The following is a 23,696-nucleotide window of genomic DNA, read 5'->3' as shown; positions in this document are numbered from 1 at the left end:
AAGGTCTGTTTGTTCTGTGGTTCTGGCTTCTGATGTGCTGCTTCATGTTGGCAATGATCCTTTCAAGGCTGACGAAGTAGCTATACTACAGAGGACCTGTCCAGCGACTGCTGGACTTGCTTGGGTGACACATGACATGGACTGGGGATGGCTTGTATGTGACAAATAATGTGCAGGTCCAAAGAAGAAGGGTGTCCAGAGGTGGACGTAGGAATACAAGGATGGCTGCCAGGTGAAAGGAGGCTGCCCCTGTCCTCCCTGGAAGACCGCCCTGGCTTCTGCAGCAAAGGGCAGGCTGGACACGGGCTCCCACTCATTCCCAGCCTTGCACACCTGTGCAGCAACTAGCCATGGAGGGCTTCAGATCTTAGTATGTCTCTCGGCGTATTGTGGTGCCATTACAGAGGGGACACCGAACATGTCCAGCTGCCACTGACAGAAATACTTAAACTAGTTTCCACTGTGCACGTTGTCTGTGAGCCAAGCCTGGACACCCCTTGCTTTTCCATGCCCTTCCTTCTTATGTCATTTGCTTAGGGACTCCCCTCGTCTGCTCTGGTTTTGTTTAGAAATTTGAGAGTTGCCTTACATCTCAAACTCTGGCTAGCACATTCCTAGTTGAAGAACTGTCTTCCTGGACCAGCATAGGTCCTGAGGTAGGATTTAAACCCTAGGGGGCTCCCCTGCAGAGCAAGTCAGAAGAGAGCTGAGAAGAAGGGAGCTCTGGAAGCTAGATCACACCTTGGAGGATGGGAAATGGGGTTTCTGTCTGTCCCTTCCCCAATTACCTCGGGAGCACCTATCGCCTCGGTTATCTCTCTCTTTTTCTCTTTCTTCTTTCTTTCTTTCTTTCTTTCTTTCTTTCTTTCTTTCTTTCTTTCCTTCTGACAAGGTTTCTCTGTGCAGTCCTGGCTATCCTGGACTTGATTTGTAGACCAAGCTGGCCTGGAACTCACGGAGATCCTCCGGCCTCTGCCTCCCTGAGTGCTGGGATCACAGGTGTGCAGCACGGCACACAGCTGCCTCTCCGTTTTTCCCGAGCCCCTTGTGACTGGGATCCTTGTCATGTGGCTGCCTCTGCAGAATTCCAGAGGCATGCTGCCCAGCTTGCGTGCATACACCTACATGTATCTGCTCACGTGATAGCTGTCTTAGTTACCTGCTGGGAAGAAACACCACAGCAAGGCAGCCTTGTAGAAGGAAGAGTTTACTGAGGCTTGCTATGATTTCAGAGCGTTAGAGAGCAGGACTGGGAAGCATGGCAGCAGGTCAGCAGGCATGGCACTGGAGCTGAGAGCTCACATCTTCTCAGGAGTGAGGCAAAGGAAGAGAGAGAGAGAGAGGTGGGGGAGAGGGAGAGGAGGAGAGAGAGAAGAGAGAGCACTCGGGTTGGAATGGACTTTAGAAACCTTAAAGCCCACCCCAGCAACACACCTTCTCCAATAAAGCCACACCTTCTAATCCTTCCTAAATAGTTGCACAACTAGGGACCGAGTATTCAAATAAATGGGCTAAGGGCATCGACTCTCATCAAACCACCCAATAACACACATCTACTTAAAATGCAAACCTAGAAGCTAAGGTACCACAACACTGAGAGAGATGAGCTAGAAGAGGATAAGGCTTCAAGTCTCCTCTCCTGCATGAGCCTCTTCCATGGCCTTTGGAAGGAAGCCTAAATGGTCTGGGTTCTTTCTTAATTTTCGGAGTAAATTACTTTAAGCAATCTGTTATGATTATTCTGTCTTTCTGTTCTGGCTTACTCTCATGTTTGGTGACATTTATGGGCATGTTGAAGCCCTACCTAAATAAATAAATCTCATTGGGTTTGAGTGGAATATATTTTAAATAAATGGAATATAAAACAGGAGCAATAACATTGAATGATGAAATAAAGTTATTCTGACATTGTGAAGATGACTGTATTTGAAATATGTTTAGAGCATTGTTGTAGTTTGAATATGAAGCACACCGTGTAGGTTCATGTATCCCAACAGTGGTGGCCAGTGGTGGCCAGGTTTTAAAACGTCGTGAAACCTTTAGAAGGTGGAGCCTGGCTGGAGGAAGTACGTCCCCGGGGGGTGGGGCTGTTGGCCAGGTATTGAGCTCACTTCCTGTACACTTCCTGATTCCTGGCTGCAGAGGCGTTATGAGCAGCTGCCTCCTGCGCCTGTTTCCAGGCCTTTCCTGCCACAGTGGACCGTGTGTCCTCTAACTGTAAACCAACGTATGTAGTCACAACAGTGAGAAAAGCAATTACTGCAAACAAAATACCACTCAGGGCTGAGGTGTGCGTTAGCGGTGAAACCCTCACTTGTACAGGACCCTGCACTCGATACCTACCACAGAAAGTTGGGGACACAGAAAAGAAAAAGGTTTTCTTTTTTCTTCCTGAAACAGGTTTTCTCTGTGTAGCCCTGGATGTCTTGAAACTCACTCTGTAGACCAGGCTGGCCTCAAACAGAGATCCACCTGCCTCTGCCTCCCGAGGGCTGGGATTAAAGGCATTCGCCACCACTGCCTGGCAGGAAAAACTTTCTAATAAAGTTATGTTAAAGATTCTTGAGCTGGTTGTTAATCCAGTCAAGGAAAAGAAAAAAAAAACATACAAACTATTAGGAAAAATAATTTTTGTTGATCTGACATAAATTACTGACATCAATAAGATAATATAAAATTCATAAGATGACACTGTAGCATGACCTCTACAACATCAGCCAGATTGTTTCAAGAATTATCAATCAGGCAATATTTAAAAGTATCAACATATGAAAAATTCAAAACTCTGAATCCTCAGAGCTGTGAGACTGAGAGAAACATCCCTAAAATTGTCAGTGTCACAAAGCAGCATCTCTGAATGGAAAACAATGTAACAAGAACACTTATCAACAGAGGAGTCTCTCGGAGGCTGAAAGATCTGCAGCCTGGTAGAGGCAGAAAGAGGCATCAAGGCAAGAGAACAAAGGAAAAAGAGACAGGAGGGGCTAGTAACAGGGTGGTGATTCAGAACAAGTCGGCCTCTTTAGTTTTGAACAGCCTGCATGCACTTCATTACCACCTTAAAAGCTTACCTCTGAAAGCTGGGAAGATGGCTTGGCCAGTGAGGTGTTTGCCTCCTGTCCTGAGAACCTGAGTTCCATCCCTCGAATCCAAGTAAAAGCCAGGTACAGAGGTGTGTGTCGTAAGCCCAGTCGTGGTGAGAGCAGAGAAGGTAAGGCCCCCCGAGGCTTGCTGTCGCAGGACCAATGAGAGAACCTGACTCAAAAAATAAGTGTGGAGTGTATGCATATGGATCGAAGTCAGTCATCTCCGCCTTACTGTCACATGTTTGTACCTGGAATTTCTCTTTCTGAGAGGGTTGGTACTTTTAAAAGGAATATCAGGGCCTGCAAGATGGCTCCGTGGCTGCAGGTGCTTTCTAACAGGCCTGACAACCTTGGTTTGATCCCTGGAATCCACATGATGGAAGGAGAAAGCTAACTCCCACAAGCTGACCTCTGACCTTCACATGCGCTTGCTGACAGACATGAGCACAGGCGTGCCCACACACACACACGCAAACAGTAAGTAAATTCAATTAATACATTGAGAAAGGCATATCCATGTTCTGATATTCAACTAAAGCATTTCAAAAAGAGGAAAACAACTATCACGAAGTAGAACTTTTACAGGTAAGCAGAGACCAGGCAACTGAGTTTTTCCTCAAAATCGACTATTTACAACACCCTGGTCACCCGATCCTTCTCTTGTTGTCTCCCATCGTTTTATTAAGATCTGCCTCGTGGGGCTGGAGAGATGGCCGAGCCATTGAGAACACAGGCTGCTCTTGCAGCGGACTCAAGCTAGGCTCCCAGCACGCACACGGCGTCTCACAACTCTGCTTGTCTTCCGGCCTCTCCAGGTGCTGTGCACATGTGGTACACATACATACATACATGCAGGAAAATACATCCAATAAAATTATACATCCAATAAAATTATACATCCAATAAAATTATACATCCAATAAAATTATACATCCAATAAAATTCATCTTACAAGTATTTTTTTAATGATAAATGCAGTGGATGTTTTGTTTTATACACGTTTTTGCCATAATCCCAAGGATGGGTTGTTAGCTTTCTCCAAGCTAATTATTGCTTGGTGCAGAGGCACGGTCTTTGCCAGCTGGAATTAGTTGAGTTCTGAGGACTCTGAGGGTATAAAAGCGTGGCGGCTTGGAGGAGGTGGAAGAGGACTGTTTGCTGCACTAGCTGGCTTGCTGTTTTGCTGGTGACCTGGACTTCTGGACATCCGGACATTGGCATTTCCCCCAAAAGAATCCTACAGCCCTACCCAGCAGGAAGAAGTAAAGAGGGCTACATCCCCTTTCCCTTCCAACTTTCTTTTCTCCTACATAGAGTTGGGGGGTTGGAAGGGAGGCATAAGCTTTAAGGAACCCCCAAATAAAGTAACATTTGAAAAGCTAGCACCTACAGATAAAACTCAAATGATGTAAAGTCCACCTCTTTAACTTTCTCTAGGTATAGTGGTACACATTTGTACTCAAGAGAGTGAAACAGGAGGATTGCCGTAAGACCGAAGCCAGCCTGGGCTACCGCATGAAATTCTGTCTCAAAAAAAAAAAAAAAAAAAAAATCCTAATGAATAAGTAGATAAATAAAAACACAGTAAGCTCCTGTCCCAAAGGGGAAAAGGAAAGTGCTGTTGTGTGCATTTTGGACCACACCCATAACAGTGCCACCCCGGCGATGGGAATCTGTCCACCTGTGTGGAGACTTAAAGCAGCTTCTTGTTGGTGCACAGAAGAGTTACCCAGCAAGGAAAGGAGAAGCTGTTCATTTTGCACCCTCTTCAGGCAGCCCACCTAAAACTCAAGGTTGTGTTAGCTGAGTGTCATCACCCACAGTCGCCAACAAATGTGCTTGCTGGCTTGTTGTTTTGTTTTGTCTGAATTTGAATATTTCTTGAATTTAACCCCTAGGAGCTACATGCTGTCCTCTGACCTCTGATCTCTCTCTCTCTCTCTCTCTCTCTCTCTGTGTGTGTGTGTGTGTGTGTGTGTGTGATAGGGTTTTTTTTAAAAGAAATACAGCTTTGAAAAAATAAAGAAAAGGAAAAATAAAGCTTTGTTCTAGCTTTATGTTTATATCACCTATCAGCTTTAAGTGTCATCCTGATTTATTTTCTGTGTAAATAAATATCCCCTTTAATCTCCAATTTCCTATTTTTTGCCATTTTTAGAAGTGTAACCTTCAAAGTGCCTTGGCTTTAAGGCCCCCAATGTCACGCGGACTTGCCCCCCACAGCTGCCGGCCTGCCCGCCTTCAGGCTGATAGACGCTCAGGCACTCACTACTGTGCCACAAAGCACCCCAAGGAGGGCCTCGGATACCCTGCACAAGGGGAAGACGGGGTTGGGGGGCAGAGGAGAGTCTCCAGCTACAGCTGCAAAGAAAGCACAGGAGCGTGCAGGTTCCCCATACAAATCAGGTTCAAGAGCGATGGCCAGACCTTCCTCCAGAGTCATCCTGTGAGAGAGAACAGTGTGTACAAAAGTCAGCACCTGCCGTTTCTTCTTCCTGAGGCTCACAGCCTGACACAGCTCACCCAGCAGACTCCCTAAGGAGACTAGGAAGCTCCCCAACCCATGTGGTGCCCAGTAAACAGGCTGAGGTTTTGGCTGGCCAGCAGTAGCAGCAGAGTGCATAACCAGCAGCTCCCATATGGACCCAGACTTCCTGGGCACCTGTCTGTGTATCTGTGTATCTGTCCTGTCTTCATTTCCTTGTCTCCAGCCAGGGTTCCAGTAACTATCCCTCATCATACCAGCTCCCTATAGAATTCTTAGAGCCAGCAAGATTTTGGGGGGCAGGCAGTCCACTCTCTCTCCACTCTCTCTTAAAGGCCAAGCCCAAAGAGGGCTGATGTCCTGTCTCCCAACCACACCGATGCTCTCTGCTGAGGATTGGCAGGAATCTGGGAGAGATCTGGGATGGGGCTGGTCTAAGAGATGGGATGGGGTTAATCTTGAAAGAAGAGGGAAGTGAGGAAACTAACTCACTAGGATCCCACAAGACAGCAGTGACCCTCTCACACAGACTTGGAAGCAGAGGCCCAGAGAACAGAGATGGCTGGTTTATACAGCAAGTGAGAGGCAGAGACAACGCTTACAACCAAACCTGCCCACACTCTGCTTATGGGGTCTAGACCAGAAGGGTCCAACAACACAAAAGTGTTAAATTTACTAAGAACATTACGTATGGTATTTAGATTTGTGGTGTGTGAGAGAGACCTGATTGCATGGTTCTGGAGTAGGGATGCCTATGCGTATACACAGACTATGATTGGACACCCTCCAATTTAATGCATAGCCCAAGTAAATTCTTCATCCAGTGTGATCCAGAGGAGCCAAGGGAATGATGTTTCTGGTGGCCGTGGGTGGGAACATAGCTTCTGACGACATCTACTGGATAGAAAGAACCTAATTTGCCTATTACACAGACATAGCACCCCAGGTTTTCTTTGAGAGACCCTGGTCTACAGCCCCCTCATCCCCCAACACTCACACCCAGTGATCTTCACCTTAACCCTTTCCAGACTTCTCTGGACACTGCCTCGTTGCAAGAACAACCAGCGCCATGCAGCCCAGCCCAGCGCCGGGGTCACCATCCAGGCTATAGACTGGTGGACAAGGTCATCAATTGCCCCAGTGATGGCACCTCAGGTTCTTTTCACCCTTCAGAGGAAGGAGGTCTGACTTGGGAAGAGGACACCTGCCAGCTCCAGGGCCCATCATCCCAGCAAGCAGCCAGAAACTGTTAGGGTGGCCAGTTTAGGGTAGATCCCAGACCCAGCCACAAGATGGCAGCCCAACCCACCAGGAAGGCAGAGGCTCCTGACCTGGGAGAGCAGCACAAACCCTGTGCCAACCTGGATAAAGGCCGGAGGGGCTGGACTTGGGCCAGCTCCTGATCCCAGCAGGACGAGACCTAAGGCCTACAAGCGCCAGGTGTGACAGCATAGGTACAGCTTGGCTTCCGGTACCGTGGCACATTCTACTACTCCCAACCCAGCTCAGTTCAGCCTCTGATCCCCACAGGGGTCTTCCTGTGTCCCGGCAGCCCCTCCTCTCCAGCCTGAGCGAGAAAAATCCCAGACTATAGGAGTGAAGGGTACAGAGAGGAGTACTCCTCCTAACTGGTCACTAAAGCACAGGGAAGGTGAGTAGCTTACGTGAGGTCACGGCTACTCAAAGGTGGACCACTAGAGACTGGAGCCCAGACACTTTATTCCAGCTCACCCTTAGAACGCTGAGGACTCACCATCCCCAACCAGCCTTAGCTACCAAAGGCAATTGTGCAGGGCTGTGAGGCCTCCCTTGTGAAGGGGCAGGCAGCCGTGCTGAGGACGGACGCAAGGTGGAAGGGCTGAGGTTTTAGTGTTTCTGAGGAAGAAGCTGGGCTTGGTCATCAATCCCTCCTCCCCTCCATGCAACCCTGTTTCTCTGTTTCTTGTTTTACCACCCCCCCCCACCCCCCACCCCCCGCCGCTGCGTTTTCATCTTGGTTTTTCTGGGCTCTCTGTGAATGTCAGCCTTCTCTTGGTGTGAAGGGGAGGTGAGAAAAGGGACTTTTGTCCTGCTTAGGGTACAAAAGTGGGAGTACTCCTCGGAGCCTAGGACCAGGGGTGTCACCAGACAGCAAAGTGAGAATCTTAACGTGGTGCACTTTGGGGAGGATTCCCCACCTGAGCCCATCTGCTTACCTCCTGGGGTGTGCTGGGACCCCTTTCCCATGGCCTCTCCCTGCAACCCTGCAGCAACCCTGGTTCCCCACCCCCCCACCCCAAGCACATCCTCCAAGATTAGAGTCCTCATTACCCGACCTTCCCCGACCAGGGGCTTACCCGATCCCTTCTCTGCCCACTCCCTCACCCAGGTTCCACTGTGACTACATTAGCACTCACCCCTTCTCTGCCCGCTCCCCTTACCCAGACCCCACTGTGGCTACATTAGCACTCACCTGCAGTTGGGTCTGATGGGAGCTTAGTACCTGCCCCTCAGAGACCCTTGGTATGCCTCCATTCAGGATGAAGCCAAGCCTCAGTCTAGACATCTGGAGCCTCTAAAGCTAGCCCTCTGGGTCTCATCTCCCCTAGGCTTCACTGTGTGGGGCTCTGTGGAGAGAAGCAATAGAGGCACTGATGGTCCTTTGATAAAGTGGATGAACTAGAGAGACACTTGGAGAGCCGAGCTCTGCTCTTGTGTGGCTTTGCAGGCAGGGAGGCGGGGCAGCCGGAGCCCCCGTAGCTGCCTTCTCGGATTCTTAAGGAAGTGGCCCTGATTCCTATCCGGGAGGAAGGGAAAGTCTAGGAAGGCCTTGTTCTTGTCTTCATCTTGACCATTCCCAGCTCAGGCTGGACGTGCCCTTGTCTCCACGTGACTGCCCTTTAAATCTCACTTCTGAGGTCTCTGTGTCTTTATTCTATCCATCCTAGGGTTGGGCAGAGTATCCTGAGAGCCTGTCCTGGGGCCTGAATCTGGCCAGGCCAGAGTGCAGCACACTGGGCCTCCTTGTGGTCAGGGGATGGGGCTGGCGCTGCCTGGAGAGAGGAGGACACTGAAAACAACTCTATCCCCCCCTCACTCTGAGACCAGAAAGGAATCAGCTGTCTGGAGGAACACTGGTTATTCTCTGGAGGCAAGAGGTCTGCTCAGCCTCCTCGTCCTCTCTGTCCATCTCTGTCCCTTTCTGATAACCCTGCCTCTCTGCCTCCACCCTTCATACCTGGTCCTGACTCTCGCTCCTCTCTCCCTCTCCACACTCTCCCCCTGGGACATGAAGATTTGTATTAATGCTGCAATCCTCGTGATCAGGTGAAGAGATGTCTGTGGCACAGTTTTGTCCCCAGGCTCACAACAGTCTGTGGGTCAGCCTAGACAGACAGCTGTCTGCACAGTTAGCAAGTGCCAAAAAGGAAATAAGAACCTCTCCCTTCTTAATCAAATCCCCTTTGCTGGGGCAGCCTGTTCCATTGTAATGGGCAGGAATCAAAAGGCATCTTCCATAGCCTGGTGGCCTCTGGAGCTGGCTTGACCTTCCAGTCCCTCTTAATCCACCTGCCCATTTCCTTTAAAAAGCTGGGAGCCCCTGGAGGTCAAGAGCTGGGTCAGGTTTGTCCCTCGTGACTTTGAGCCTGGTACAGAATCTGCAGCAAGTAAGGAATGAATGAAAACGATTAAATAAACCAAGGAATGGGTGGCAGGCATGTGCCAGGGGGGCTCTGAGGTCAGAAACACAATCTCTGCTCCCAGCATCACCTTTGAATCCGTAGGAACCTCAGCCCCTAGACACGCGGCTCGCCCCCACCCCCCACCCCAGCAGCGGAGTGAGGAGTGGGGCTGTCAGTATTGAAGGAGCAGGCAGCCTTTGTGTATGTTTTCATAAGGTAGTTCAGGTAGGCAATTCGCGTTTCTGGGTAAACTGAGATCTGGGTGTCATTCTTGTGACTACGTCACCCTGGAGTTAGGAAGAATCCAGGGCCTGAAAGTGTCCAAAGGGATTAAGAGGAGCTCAGGAATGATCATTAATGGTGAGGTAGGACGGGGTGGGGGGTGAGAAAGGGACTATTCTGCAGTCCACGGAAGAGCTTATCTCGGGATCACTGGGCCTTCCGGGTTCCCGGGAACGGTCCGTACTACAGGATTCCTCGAGAGGTCAGTACTAGTCCTGGTCAAGGAACGGCCTGCTTGCTCAGGGTATCCGATGGCTCCTGGCTTAGAAGAGGAGCTGGCCGACGCCCTTCTCACCTCTGTGTGACCCGGGGGCGCGGGCCCAGACGTCGCTGGGAGCCTCCGCCCAACTAGTGGAGCTCCCCGAGGGCGGAGCGTCGGCGGGTCCCCAGCGAGCAAGAGGCAAGGGAAAGCGGGCGCCCCCAGTGCCGGGGTTGAGGGAGGCGGGGTTCGGCGCCGGCCTAGGAGGGGGGGCGCAGAATCAGGGCTTTTTAGGACCCAGCGCGGCGCCTCTCTCCGGGGGCGAGTGCGGCTGCGCGCGCCGTGTGCCCGTGTCCGGAGAGCGGCGGGCTGGCCGCGGACCGCGCGAGCGAGCGAGCGGGCGAGCAGGCTGCGGAGCAGCAGCCCGGAGGCGGCGGCGGCGGCGGGCGCTCCGCTCCTCGCCTCTCCGGCCCCCCGAGCTTCGCTGCGCTGCGCCCGGACCGCCACCCCCGCCGCCCGGGCCCGACCTCGGCAGCGCCCCTCGCCTCAGCCGCCAGCACCGCCCGCCCTCCCCGAGCGAGGAGCGGAGCGCGGGGCGCGGAGACACCGGAGCCGGCGGCCGGCGGCCCCGCCGCGGGAGCCGGGCCGGGAGCACCTCCGCCCGGCCGGCCCAGCGCGGCTCTGCGCGGCTCTGCGCGCGCCGGGAGCTGTCCCTTCAGCACCGCCGCGGCAGCCCGAGCCCGGCGCAGCCCGGAGGAAGCCCGGACCCGGCCGAGCGCGCCCGGCGCTGCGCCGAGCGGCCGCTCCGCGGGCAGCACCCTGCTGCCCCTGCCCGGGGGACCCGCCGTCTCCTCCGGGAGGCGGGGAGAAGAAACGAGGAGGGCGCTCGGGCAGCCTCGCCCGCCGCCGAGCGGAGCAGGCAGCCAGGCGAGGAGAGGCGCCGGGACCGGCCACGCAGCGTGGCGAGCAGCCCGCATCTGTCCCCGCCGCGCCGGGAGCGCGCTGCGGCGACCACCGCGGGGCCGAGCACGGATCTTCTACACCCCTCCTCCCCCTGTCGGCGCCGGGCTCTCGGTGCGACCCCCGGAGCGAGCGGCTGACCTTCCCCCTGAGAAGCTTTGTGTCGGCTTCTCCATTTCCCGCTGAGATGGTTCGGGGAGCCCGGCCCCCCCACCTCCTCTCCCTCCCTCCCGGGGCTCGCCGCTGAGCGCCGCCCCACTCCTCCCCTCCCTCCCAGTCCCCTCCCTCCTCTCTCCCTGGGCCTCCTCCGCAGCCAGGCCAGCTCTGTCTCACGTTGGGCGCCTCAGAGACCCTCGGGAGCCCACGCGCGCACCCCCGGGCCCGCACCCGGCCGACTGCTCCCCCTGAGCAGGCGTGGGCCGCTCGTGAGGGCGCGCGGCCAGAGCCGCGGTCCTCTGTGCCCCCCGACGGCCGGGGGGAGGGGGGAAGAGGCCCTGCGCCCCCCTCCCCGTCGCCAACTCCCCCTGGCGGCCGCTCCCATGGGTGTCGCTGGGCCGCGCCATGTCTAAGGGGGCGCCGCGATGGGCCAAGGGGACGAGAGCGAGCGCATCGTGATCAACGTGGGTGGCACGCGCCACCAGACGTACCGCTCCACGCTGCGCACGCTGCCCGGCACGCGGCTGGCCTGGCTGGCCGAGCCGGACGCCCACAGCCACTTCGACTATGACCCGCGCGCCGACGAGTTCTTCTTCGACCGCCACCCGGGCGTGTTCGCGCACATCCTGAACTACTACCGCACCGGCAAGCTGCACTGCCCGGCCGACGTGTGCGGGCCGCTCTACGAGGAGGAGCTGGCCTTCTGGGGCATCGACGAGACGGACGTGGAGCCCTGCTGCTGGATGACCTACCGCCAGCACCGCGACGCCGAGGAGGCGCTGGACAGCTTCGGCGGCGCGCCCCTGGACAACAGCGCCGACGACGCGGACGCCGACGGCCCCGGCGACTCGGGCGACGGCGAGGACGAGCTGGAGATGACCAAGAGGCTGGCGCTCAGCGACTCCCCGGACGGCCGGCCCGGCGGCTTCTGGCGCCGCTGGCAGCCGCGCGTCTGGGCGCTGTTCGAGGACCCCTACTCGTCCCGCTACGCGCGGGTAAGTGGCCGCTGTCCGCCGGAGGACCTGACCCAGACGGGCAGCCTTTGCCGCCTTCCGCGGGCCGGGGGCGGTGGGCGGTGAGTGCCCGGACAGCTCCGAACCGAAGGGGGCGTGTGCGAGAGAAGGGGTGATTTTGCCAGGGCGACTAGGTCTGTATACAGGGGTCTATTGCTGGTTGTGTGAGAGCTGAAGAGGTGGCTCAGCCTAAAGGCTAGGCTCACAATAAGTATGAGTGTGTGTGTGCTGTGCGTGCATATTTCTGTAAGTGTGCTGGGGTGTGTCTGGATGGGTTAACTATGTGGGAACAAGCGACATATGTGTAGGCTGATGCGCATGACCCCCCTCCCCCCGCACTCCTGTTGGTGTCCGTCCGTGCCGTTAGCAGTGAACACTGGGAAGGTGTGAATTGCCCTTTGGTTTGGGGGAGCTGAGGGAGACTCCTTCCTTCTTCCCTGGCCAGGGAGCATCTGGAGTAGAAAGAGTACCCTAGCCTGCTGGGAGGCTGGGGACAGACAGCCCCTCCCTCCTCAGGGGCCATCCGAAAGCCATCTGCGGAGGTGGTCTTGGGAATACTCATAGTTAGTTAATAGCCTGGTAGTTGGTGTGGGGCTGGGCTGGGGTGGAGGCGAGAGAATGGTGACCTCTGTGACCCCTGCCCCCCCAGGGGAGGGGCTGGGAAGAGCCTGGAGGAGGTCAAAGCTTAAGCTCCTGCTTCCCTCTGTCCCTGGGAAGAGTCTGGGAGAGAGGAAACCCTTCAGGGAAAATGTACCCAGAGGAAGTGTGTGAAGTGGGCGTGTATTCCTCAGCCACACCCCTTTAGAGACAGCAAACTGTTACAGGAGAGAAAAGACACCCTGTTGCTGACCTTGGCCTTCGGCTGGCCTGGCTGGATTGGCTTCCTCTGTAAGATGGTGGGCTACAAGGGCCACTTGATGGACCATTTGTTGCTGAGCCCAGAAGGAGACCCCAGAGAAACAGCTCCCCTGGAAGGCACACTCTAGGTCTTTCTGGGCTCTGTTCTCTGGCCTGAAGAGTGCCGAGGATGAGAGCAATGGGTAGAGCTGGAAATTTGAAAGAGCCCCTCCCCCATCTCCAAGCCACCTCTGCTCCTCTCAGGCTAAATACTGCATCTGCCCAGCTGCCTTTTACTGCCCCAGGCCTTCTCTTTTGCTGACCAGGAGGCCAAGCCAGAGCTGGGGTGGGGTAGGCGAATGAGGAGAAACTGACATCTGCAGATCTGTGGACAAATAAGATTTGGGGACTGGGGAAGGGGTCTGAGGTGCTCAAGGACTAGGAAGGGCTGTATAGACAGACACCTGACAGGTTTGGTGCTAAAATAAAACGTACATGTGGGGTGGGGGCAGCAGTTCCAAACCTCACACCTTAAATCCTAGAACGATTGACCTCCCATGTCGCCACTGAGGAGCTTGGCCAAGGTCAAGTAGGAAGTAGGAGGTCAAGTAAAATTTGAACCAAAGCCTTCTGGGACCTCGCCTCCCCTGAGATGGCCACTGACTCTCTGCCATTCTCCAGGGCAGCCTGGGACCCTTTGAGGAAGCCGCTTCTCTTCCTTCCTCTCCTTGATGACAGAGGCCACTACAGCTAGAGGATTATGTAACTGGAGTCTATGCTGAGCTGTGGGGAGGGGCCGGAACATGGTACCGGGAGGATGGACCAGCAGAGGCTGGAGAGAGATGCCTGGCAGGCTAGGCCAAGACCTGGCTTAGAGCAGCTCCTCCACTCACATTTGACCTTGGTCCCTGGAAGCTAGGCCCAATAGGGCCCACCATCTTTAAGGTGGTTGCAGAAGTCTGAGCCCTCCACCTGCCACCTTGGACTCTGCACTGATCAGTGTACCCATTTTCAGGGCAGGTGAGGGTCAGTAGGATGTATTCCATCCTGCTTGCCTGCTCTTTCCACCCACTGGCCATTCCTAGGTTGTGAGGTGGCCTTCACTCAGCGGAGTGACCGGCTGCCTAGGTACAGCCTGAGGGCCCGTGGGTGTGAAAGCACCAGGCTGAAAAGTCTCACACGGGTGTCCACCGAAGAGCAGGTGCAGGCAAGAGCTGGGCAGTCAGAGGTGGCAGGTGGAGCATTGAGGCGCAGATGGGTGTTAGTGGGTACCCCTCAGGGATGCAGGACTGCTCTTCTTCTCTGGGAGCCTCTCAGAGAGGCTGTAGTCCTTTTCCGTTTGCATGGGGACCGAGTGAGGACACGGAGACCCACAGAAGGAGGGCGAATGAAGGCAGAGCTGGGATTAGAACCAGGCTCCTGCCTCCCGCCCGCCCGGCTGGCCTAGCTGCATTGCGCTGCCTCTCTGCAGCCCTGCGCATGGAGCCTGCTGCCCGCCTCCTCCCCCTTCCATCTTTGCGGCTGCCCGCCCCGCTGTCACCCCGCTGTCACCTCTGTTTACTCCTCCCCCCACAGCCTTCTCAGATTGGTGGGTCTGAGTTTGGGATTCTTCTTTGGTCTTTGTTTGTTTGTTTGTTTGTTTGTTTTTTAGATTTTAGACCTGAATCTCATGTGTGATATAGTCTGTGTGTGTAAAATAAAAACTGGAAAAGCTCGTGTGTGAGATTTTGTGTGGGTGTGTGAGACTCCTTGTGTGTAAGAATAAAAATATGTTAGGTAGATATGACTCTGGGAGCACATGTGTGTGTCCCTATGTGTTCGTGTGTGTGTGTGTGTGTGTGTGTGTGTGTGTGTGTGTGTGTTGAGATTGTGACCATAAAAGAGATCCTTGGTCAAAGAAACTATACGATTGTGTCAAAGAAACTGGATGTCAGATTGTGTGTGTGTGTGTGTGTGAGAGAGAGAGAGAGAGAGAGAGGAAAGAGAGGGACCTGTGAGAGAGATTGTGTGTAACAAGGAAAAGAGAAGATGAGCGCGACTCCAGGCCGGTGTCTGGGAGATGCGAGGGCGGGTGTGGAAGTGTGCGTGTGAAGTTGTGTGTGCGTGTAAGCTGCGTGAGCATCACCACCTATGCGTGTTTACTGGGCTCTGTGTGACAGGCTGTGTGTTGAGAGACTGTGAGGCCCCATGTGTGACACTGTGTGTTTTATATGACGGGGATCTTGATCTGCGTGATTGTTGCCATTAGTGCTTGTGTATGCGAGAACTCCTGCGTGGCCTGGGTGTATCCTGTAGGGTCTCTGCCCGCTGCCTGGCACCTGAGACTCCCGGGGTGTCTGGCTGGGGCCTTTCCCTGCTTGTCACGCCTCAGAAGACTTACGTCCCAGCCAGGCCAGTCACGGATGTATGGGCCAGCGGTGAGGTCGCCTCCCCCAAGGAGCATCCAAGGGATGATAGGTGCCCCTTGGTTGGGAAGGGAGCCCCAGGGCAGCTATAAGGGGTAGTTTGGGGAGTGAAGGGAGCTGGGCTAGCGGAGCCCCACCTGTGCAGCCTCAGACTCACAGAGGTATGGGTGGTGATTTAACTGTGAGGTGAGGGGCGAGGGGCCTCCTGGAGTGGTGCCAGGCGATCACTAAGGGGTGAGCTGCTGTCGGCAGGGAGTGGGAGGAAGAGCAGCCCTTGCATGCAGGGTTGCAGAGGTGTGAGAGCAGGGGTGCAGAGCCCGCTGGCCCGCAACCTGCCCACCTACCTCCCTGGGAGTCAGCGAGGTCAGAGGCCCTGCGTCTCCACCTGGGACCTACACGCCACCAAGAGCATTGTTCACTGTCATAGAAAGGCCAGCGGTGGTGTCTGGGTTGCAGGCCAAGGAGTGTCCCTAATGTAGGTACATGTGTGAGTGTGGTGGCATCAGGTCTCAAAGCTGGGGAGCCCTGCCTCTGCGTGCTCTGCCATCCGTCTCTCCTGACACCCTGTCCTCCCCTGCCTCTGTGTCCTGTCCTTCAGGCTTGGGGACCTGTTGAGCCCTAGCGCTCCTGGCTCTCTGGGGAGGAAGTCACGGAGTGCTTACAATGAAGAGGCCAGCCACAGACTTCCCTTTCTTCCTTTGTCCCACCTCTGAGACAACCCTGAGCGCTGGCAGTGGCTTGAGGCAGGGAACTATTAGCAGGGGCTTCTTAGGAAGCCCACCTTTCTCCGGGACAGGGCGTACTCTGAGACGTGGCAGCGTGGAGTGAAAGGCTGTCTCAGCGTGGCGCAGCCGGCCACCATGTTTCTTTAGCGGGAGTCTGTATTCTTTTAAAGTGTACCCCCACGCCCGAGCCCTTTCGGTAAAGAAAGGCATAGACCAGGTGTGTGGCGAGTCACAGTCCATCAGCCCCATTAGCGATGAGGAGCTGCTGGCAGGACTGACTGGGGTCCACACAGAGCAGGTCTGAGAGATGGTCACGTGGATGGCCACAGGCACACAGGAAACAGTCGGGAAATGCAGGCTGCGCTTTGCTGGTGTCTCTCTCTGCCGTGGCTTTGCCGTGTTGTCTGACCTCACAACCATCTCTGAACGTTATCTTCTCCTCTACCATCATGCTTCAAACCACTGGGCTTCAAACCACCATGGTTCCCTCAGGCCCACCTCTCCAGCACTTTCGTGACTATTTTTTCCAGCTCTAGTCCCAGGCCCTCCCGGTCCATTTTTTCCATTTGACAAACACAAGGCCTGTTCACCTGAGAAATTGGTCAGGTCACCAAAGCCTGCAGGGCTTCCCAGGTTCATGCTGTTGGGTTCAGCCTGCCTCTCCAGTGTGTGCTTGCCTGGCTTTAGTCAGCGCTCACTCACTGATCATCTGGCCTGGCTTAGTTGCCTACGGTTGCTAGGCCATGTCCCATTCCCTCCAAGGACTCTTTCTTCCTAGCTCACTCACTCTCCTATTTTCTTCACACCAACTTAGAAAGCGGTTCAGTAGCATATCCTTCCTGACCCTGACAAGCTGGGTCAGGGTTCAGTCCCAGGTCCTCTTCTTCAGAGCAACCATCCGGTTGGTGACTGGATGTTCATTAGAAGCTTGCTCGATTCAGATGTCTCCTCCAGAGGAGGTTCCAAGCCTCTGCATTCAGTGTAGTAGGAGCTGTGGTGACAGGGGAGGTTGAGGCTCAGAGAGAAGGACAGATTTCTCAAGGTCACAGGTGAGCAGGCTGTTTGAGTGCCCTCATCTCCTGACGCTAAACTCAGCAGATCTTGAAGTCCCACCTTGGCGAGGGTTTGGAGTCTGGTGCCCCAAGGGCAGCTTCGGTGCTCTGAAGGTTTGGCATTGGTAACCAGAAGCTTTGAAGGTTGTTGGCCTAAGTCTCTCAGGGAAGACAAGACTTGTCTCAGAGGGTGGGGGAGGGTTCTGGTAGGGGTTCGTTCCAGGGCCCACTGCCTGAGCCAGGGACCTCAAGCCTCCCACGACAGCTGAATTTAGTGCCTCTGGCTATTCTGAGCAGTCTCATGACCGGTGTATTCCGCTCTGCGCCGAAAGGTCAGGGCCTTAAGCCGCACCCTGCTGTCGCTCCTGGGTCAGCCTGGCCACCACCCCCGTCCCGGATCCCATCTGGGAAGGTGGCTCAGAGGTAAAGGAGAACCTGAGAGACCCGGGGCGGGTGGCTGCTAGTCTTTGTTCAGGAGAACTAGTTGGTGGGAAGGGATTCTCCGTAAGCGTAGGACGTGGTGTGGATAGCTCCTCTCTGGACACCTCCAGTCATGGCAGTTACAGAAAACGTTCTTCACGGTGTGGACTAAAGCAGGAGTCTACAGGAAAGTGGCCTTTTTTCCTTCCAAGACTGTGACAATAAGCATAGGGACCCATGCAACGGGACCTCGCAGTAGGAGCGAGACACAGGGCTCATCTATGGAGAACGCACTAGGGCAAGTGGGAGTTTGTAGCTGAGGAGCAGGGGGAGGGTGGGGGGAGCAGAGTCGGTGAATGGAAAATTACCATCAGGAGACATAAGGCTAAATCAGCTCTAGCAGGATTCTCACCGCAGCCAGCCTGTATGGCCAGACATCACTGGCGGGATGGAGGAGGAGAGACCTGATGAGACCCAGGGAGGCGAGTGCTCAGATGCCAGAGACGGGCAGGCTAAGCCGCTTGGTGTTCGTTCCCTGGAGGGGCATTGTGCAGTAGGCACACAGGTCGGGGTCGGCCTAGCAGGTGAGCCCTAGGAAAGGCGCCTTCCTCTCCCAGGACAGACCAGGGAGGCTCGGGGAGGAGAAGACACCACTGCCACTCCAAGTGTCAGTGGGACCCAACTCAGAGCCCAGGCTTTCTGCTGCCCTTGGCTCCAGTTTTAAAGAGCCAAGGTGTGCTGCCGTCGTCTTACTAGCCAGATGGAGGGAGAATAAACAGCTACTGGTGCTCCTGGATCTAGCCCTGATGAGTGAGACTCCTCCGGTCAGTGAGTCTAGGACTTGGTCCAAATTCCCAACATCTCCAAAGTCGGATTTTGCAGATCATCTTCCTTTCTTGGTGCTGCCATTTGTTAATGTGCGTATGCCTGCCACACACTGCCTCGATCCACAGATTCTCGCCCAGTTCTCACAGTGCTCCCCAGGACAGCGTCATGCTGTCCATGCCCTTGTCGCAGCTAAGCTACTAAAACTCAGAGTGAAGTCACGTGCCCACGGCTCCTGAGCTCATGAGCACAGTGGCCAGCATGCAGAACCTGCCTCCTGTCTGTGGTCCAGAGATGCTGGGGTCTGCCGCCGGCAATGCTCCGGGCCTGTGCTTCCATCTCATGCCGAACCACCTGTCCAGGGACGCTTTTCAGCAAGCCCTGACCTGGATTGGATCATAGCGGGAGGGCCATGTCCCATTTGGGTTAATGGAGCTCTCTGGTATTCTCAAAGAAGAAAGTGTCCCCACAGCGCCCAGCCATCTCCCATCCCTGTTCGAATAAGCTGTGTCCCACAGGAAATGGCAAAGGAACCAGAGAAAATGGAAATTTATCTAGTGCGAGGCAGGCGCTGTATGGAAAGAACGCTGGCTTTCCTTAGTCCTGAGTTTGAGGCCTGCCCTGGTCCCTGGCCGGGGCTCCTGCTGTCCTCTTTGTCGGGTTCCCTCAGACCTCCTGCTCCTCAGGTTTTGTTTTCACATTGGAGCTTCAGCTCATGGACTCCCTGCACTGCTGTGCTTTCTGCTCCCTTCTGAGCACTCAATCCACCCTCCCCAGCTACCAGCTCTCAGCCTGGCTGGCTCCTTTGGGACTGAGGACCTGGGTACTGAGGCACCTAGCTTGCACAATTTAGAATAGGCATGAGTAGGTCAGCTCTGAAGGCCTGGAGCTAGGGGTGTACGGACCATGGGAGTGGACAGGTTAGATCGCGTAGACGCTAGCTTGTGGGCACTGGACAACTAGACCAGACTAAAGCTACTGAGATGCTCTGGCCAAGACCCAATGCCTTGGGGCTATAGTTTCTCTCCACCTGGCACTCAGGAAGGTTGATCTCAGAGAGCACTAAGAATTCGGGGAGTTTAAGAATGCTGGACTTCAGCTTCCCAAAGGAGCTGAGAAGCCAGTGAGTCCTTCTTTTCTCTCCTTCCACACTCCAGCCTAGCTGCCCTCCACAACACAGGTGAGTTCTGGACACAAGTCCTGGCACCAAGTGGGAAGGAGCCCAGGAAAAAGGTCTTTAGAGCCTCTCTTCTAGTGCGGTCAACTGTTACTCATTCATTAAAAGCATAGTAACCCCTTGCACCTGCATAAACCACCAGCCCAGTGGCAGGCTGACTTGGGGTGCCACTACTTTGGGGTGTGCGTCTCTTAGCTCAGTGAGCATCAGATGTTGCCCTCTTCCATGGGTCCTTTTCTTGGCTGTCAGGGAGTGGCCAGAAGCCCTTCACAGGAGACCTGTGGTTGGGGAAAGAGCCACGGTAGAGGAACGCTGTGTTGGACAAGGTAAGGGTCTTGTCCCTGGCTGTCAGGGAGGCTTAAGGATAGATGCCATAGGACCTTCCTGCCCAGGCTGATCCTTGAGAACTACCTGAGGTGTTTCAAGATCTTCAGGTTCCTGGAAAGGTTTCATTCCTAGGCCTGTCCATTCCAAGGTGACATTAATGCTAGCAGGGAGAGTTCCTGTCACAGGAACCACATAAATGACGGCTGTCTTAAGCATGGCCCTTTGACCAAAGGCAACATGAACTGATGGGATTTGGGTTGGAAGTCTCAGGCTCCAGCCTAAATGGTCTAGTCAGAACTCACATTCTAACAGGATCCCAGTGACTCAGTGGCTGGGAGTGCTGAAGTAGGCACTTCCAGGAGAGGAAGTGCCAGGTTCCATAGACCGATGGGTAGGATGTGTAGGTCAGCTGTTCTGTGACCCTGATCTTCCTGTTGCCTGGGGCTGAGACCCTTCTCAGCAAATGCCTCTGTCCAGCTACTGAGGCACAAAGCCTTCTTGGGGGTGCTCTCTGGGCACTTTTTCTCACATCCCAGCTTCAGACATATCCAGAGTCCTCCCGCCTACCATCGCCCTAACTTCTCTAGCTGTAGCTAATATCGCCTGTGTGGATTATTGCCGAGGCCTTCTGGCCTCCTCACCTCAGCCCTGGTCACCCTGACCCGCCAAGGCCCCTCTCTACAGGCTAACCAAGGCGGCAGACTGCTCTGACCCCATCAGTCCTTCGTTTTGTCACACTCTGGATTTAGTGTCCCTCAGAGGAGAAGCCGAGCTCTTTTGTGGGACTGTAAGTGTCTGTGAGAATGCCCGACCTCCTTTCTTGTGCCCTCCTGCCTAGGCCCCGCTCACCCATCTTGTTGCCTCCTCTTCTCCTTCATCTTGCTTCTCTCCAAGTCCCCTCCTTTCAGGTATCACAGCTTTCCGTTGACAACATGTCTTTTCCCCACTCACCTTGCTTGTTCGTTCTATCATGTAGGTTCTGTGTAATTTCAGGAATTTTAGCCTCTTTTACCAACTGTGGCATCCCTTAAACCTAGAGCAGTACCTGAAACAAGACGGGTGCTAAATAACTATCTGTTGAAGGTCAAGTAATTTTCGTGTGGGTGGGGGCAGCAGCTCATGCCTGCAATCCCTGCACTCAGGAGGCAGAGGCAGGAGGGGGCTCCGGTTTGAGGCCGGCCTGGGCTACATAGCAAGGTTTTGTCTAAAAACAAACACAATTATTGAATGAAGAAAGCAATGGGTAGGACCTGAATTCAAAAACAGACAGGGGCCCAGTGCCTTTAAGTCCACTCCTCACTGAACCCCTTCCTTAGTTGCTTACCTGGGAATCACTCCCTCTCCCACACTGGAGCAATGGCAAGCAGGCCAAGGTGGGGGAGAGGCTGCTGGGAAACCCAGAGAGGGTACGGTTACTCTGAAGCCACAGGCCTGCGGGTGACGGTGTTCTCATCGAGAGCCCTCTCCAAACTCCTGTCTCCCACTGTATTGACTCGGCAGTCCCAGCCAGAGCTCTGAGACCCCACACACACACAAGCTCCCAAGTTCTGCATGGTCCAGCCTGAGGCTTCTCCTGTGAGCTCTTTCTCCTGAAGGCCAGTTAATCTTTCTACCTTTCCCTGTGCGACTTCTCTGACCCCCTCGTCCTCTTTCCTCTGTCAACTGTTTGTGGGAAGTTCTAGGGATTCGCCACTGGATTTTAAAACAACTCCTCCTCTTGAAGTCCTAGAAAGGAGGATTTTTTTTTTTTAACTCAAATTCCTCTACTTGCAACATCAGTCATGCATTCAGTAAAATACATGTGGGACAGCTCTACCCCCAGTCCCTGGCTGTTTGACCCTGGCACTGGGACTCGAAGTCCCATTCTTCCCTGAGGGCAGGCCTCTTGAATGGGGACCTGGGTTCAGATCTCAGCCCCACTACTCACCAGCTGTGTGACCTTGGACAAGTTCCCTAACCTGTCTGCGCCTCAAGAGTAGGCTATTAATAGCTCCTGACTCACAGGGAAGTCGAGAGGATTAAATGTGTTAAGCACTCAGCCCAGAACCCAGAACGTAATCAGTGTTTAATTACTGGGGGTTTCATTATCTTCTCACCAGCTCGTGGCCCAGAAGACCCACACCTTTACCTGTGTCCCACCCACTTTCTTCCTCCCAAATCCCCTAAAAATCCCGTAGGTCACCTCACCTGGCCCCTAGGACCCCATTTTCCAGACTTGGTCTCCCAGATCTGGTTTTTATGATGTCACTCTGGGAGACAGGCCTGGATTCTCCCATGAGAGCCCTATGCATTACAGGCGGGTCCCACCCCCTTGAACCTCAGTCTCCTGATCTCTTGCAATGGGCTGCTCAACCCTGCTCTTCCTCCCTAGAGAGAGGTGACAGAACTTCCGCGTGCCGGGTGAGAGGGAGGGAGGGCAGGCAGGCAGCTGACATCAGGCTCTGGCCAGGAGCCAAATTCAGTGACCTAAGGTGCTGACAAGTGTGCCAGTGTGGTGGGCCTGGCAGTGGAGGAGGCCACACTTCTTAGCTCCAAGCATTGTAGTTTCTCCATCAGAGAATGCTCAGGCCTGTGGAGGGACAGTGGCAGGGGTCTTTTGGACCACAGAGCTGCAAAATCCTGGGACCAGGGACAAGGGTCGCTGTTGGTGCCAGGGGACAGTGCCCATTCTCAGGCTGGGCTACCCCGTCAAGCTGACGCCAAGCTGGGTAGGGACAAGCTAATATTAGCAGGGCAGCCCAGACAGCTGAGCTCGGGGTCCTTCGGAGCCAGCCTCACTGTGCCCAGACCGAGGTTACTCCAGCCAGCGTCATGGCAGACAAGGGAAACTTCCCTAGCCCCTGCAGGGCCTCAAGTGCCCCTGCAACCTCTCACCAATGGCATCCAGCCCTGTTCTACCTTCGCCATAGACCACGGCATCCCATACCTTCCCTTCCCTGCACCACGGTCCAGGAAGGGACTCCTGCCTCTCAGCTGCACATAGAGAACCCCCCAGGGCTACTGTTAGTACTCTGTATTTATTTACCCAGCACATATTAAGAAGCGCCTACTATGTGGAAGGCACTGCTGCTCAGGCTGGGAATCATGTTAGGGATGAAGCCAGAAACAAAACTGTCAGAAACCGGTGCCCTCGGGAAATGCCAGGGTGAGAAACTGAAAGGAAAACAGTGGCTGTGCAGTGTGTCCAGGGGGACCAGTGCCACAGAGACGGCGATTTTAGCCGAGGTGGCAGTGAAGAAAGTGTGGGAGAGAGCCACATGACAGCTGGGCAGCAAAGCGAGTTAGATGTGCAAGGCCTGTGAGCAGGCAGGCGAGCGCAGGGGCTTTCGGCTCAGCAAGGGCTCTCGCAGAGCCAGGGAGAGGGGGCAGGTCAGAAAGTGCGGTGTTCCTCGTGGGCTTCCTTCAGGGTGGCAGGGGTGACCGCTCTGCTCTGGAGAACTCCCCAAGCCTGCCAGCCCGAGGACTCGGCCCTCTGCATGCATGTGGCCTCCTCTGACCACCCGTGCCTGGCTGCCACAGTCTGGGATCAGAGCTGGGTGTGAAGCCAGGGGAAAGTTGGTGAGGGGCCCTTCCAGCCTCACAGCTGTTCAGGAATGTCCCACCACAGGTCGTAAGAGGGTCTAGGGCAAAGGTAGTGGGCCACACTCGCCACGCTGCCTGGTCCATGCTGGATCTGCAGATTAGAAGTACTCAGCTGCCTCGGTTCATTTCCGGCGGGAGGAAGCAGAAAGCCACTGTGAGACTCCAAAAAAGTAAGATACAGAGCGCTCTTTAGAAGGCGCGTGGCCAGCACAGGTGCAAATTAGATCATCTCCACCGTTTCTTCAGGAAGGTGGGGTATTTTTTGGGGGAGGTATTCTGAAGTCACTAGCCTCAGTGGCTCTTAGAACACAAACCTGATGTCTACAAATGAAGTTGGCTGGAGTGGCTTCCGAGGAGCTCCCGCCTGGCAGATGGGATGGTCCTCTGAGGACCTTTTCTGCCCTCTTAGATGGTAGAGGGCCCCGTCTTGAGTCTTGCTTCTGGGTCAGGATTGGAGGCATAACTTCAGACCACAGCTGCACCCCAGGGCCAGCATCTCATTC

The 23,696-nt window shown here is 54.7% G+C and overlaps 1 protein-coding gene across 2 annotated transcripts in view; it reads left to right on the top strand.

The window, feature by feature from the left end:
• The first annotated feature begins 11,241 nt into the window (after positions 1-11,241).
• The window catches only part of Kcnc1 (potassium voltage-gated channel subfamily C member 1), a 40,093-nt gene continuing 27,638 nt past the window's right edge, over positions 11,242-23,696 (top strand). For both annotated transcript variants that reach the window (XM_060378787.1, XM_060378783.1), the window contains exon 1: positions 11,242-11,825. In XM_060378787.1, the coding sequence (XP_060234770.1) occupies positions 11,256-11,825 (570 nt within the window). In that variant the 5' untranslated portion in view covers positions 11,242-11,255. The remainder of the gene's footprint in view (positions 11,826-23,696) is intronic.

Source organism: Meriones unguiculatus, chromosome 1 (genome assembly GCF_030254825.1).
Source record: "Meriones unguiculatus strain TT.TT164.6M chromosome 1, Bangor_MerUng_6.1, whole genome shotgun sequence".
Taxonomy (NCBI): Eukaryota; Metazoa; Chordata; class Mammalia; order Rodentia; family Muridae; genus Meriones; species Meriones unguiculatus.
This window is presented reverse-complemented; position numbering and strand designations above follow the sequence as displayed.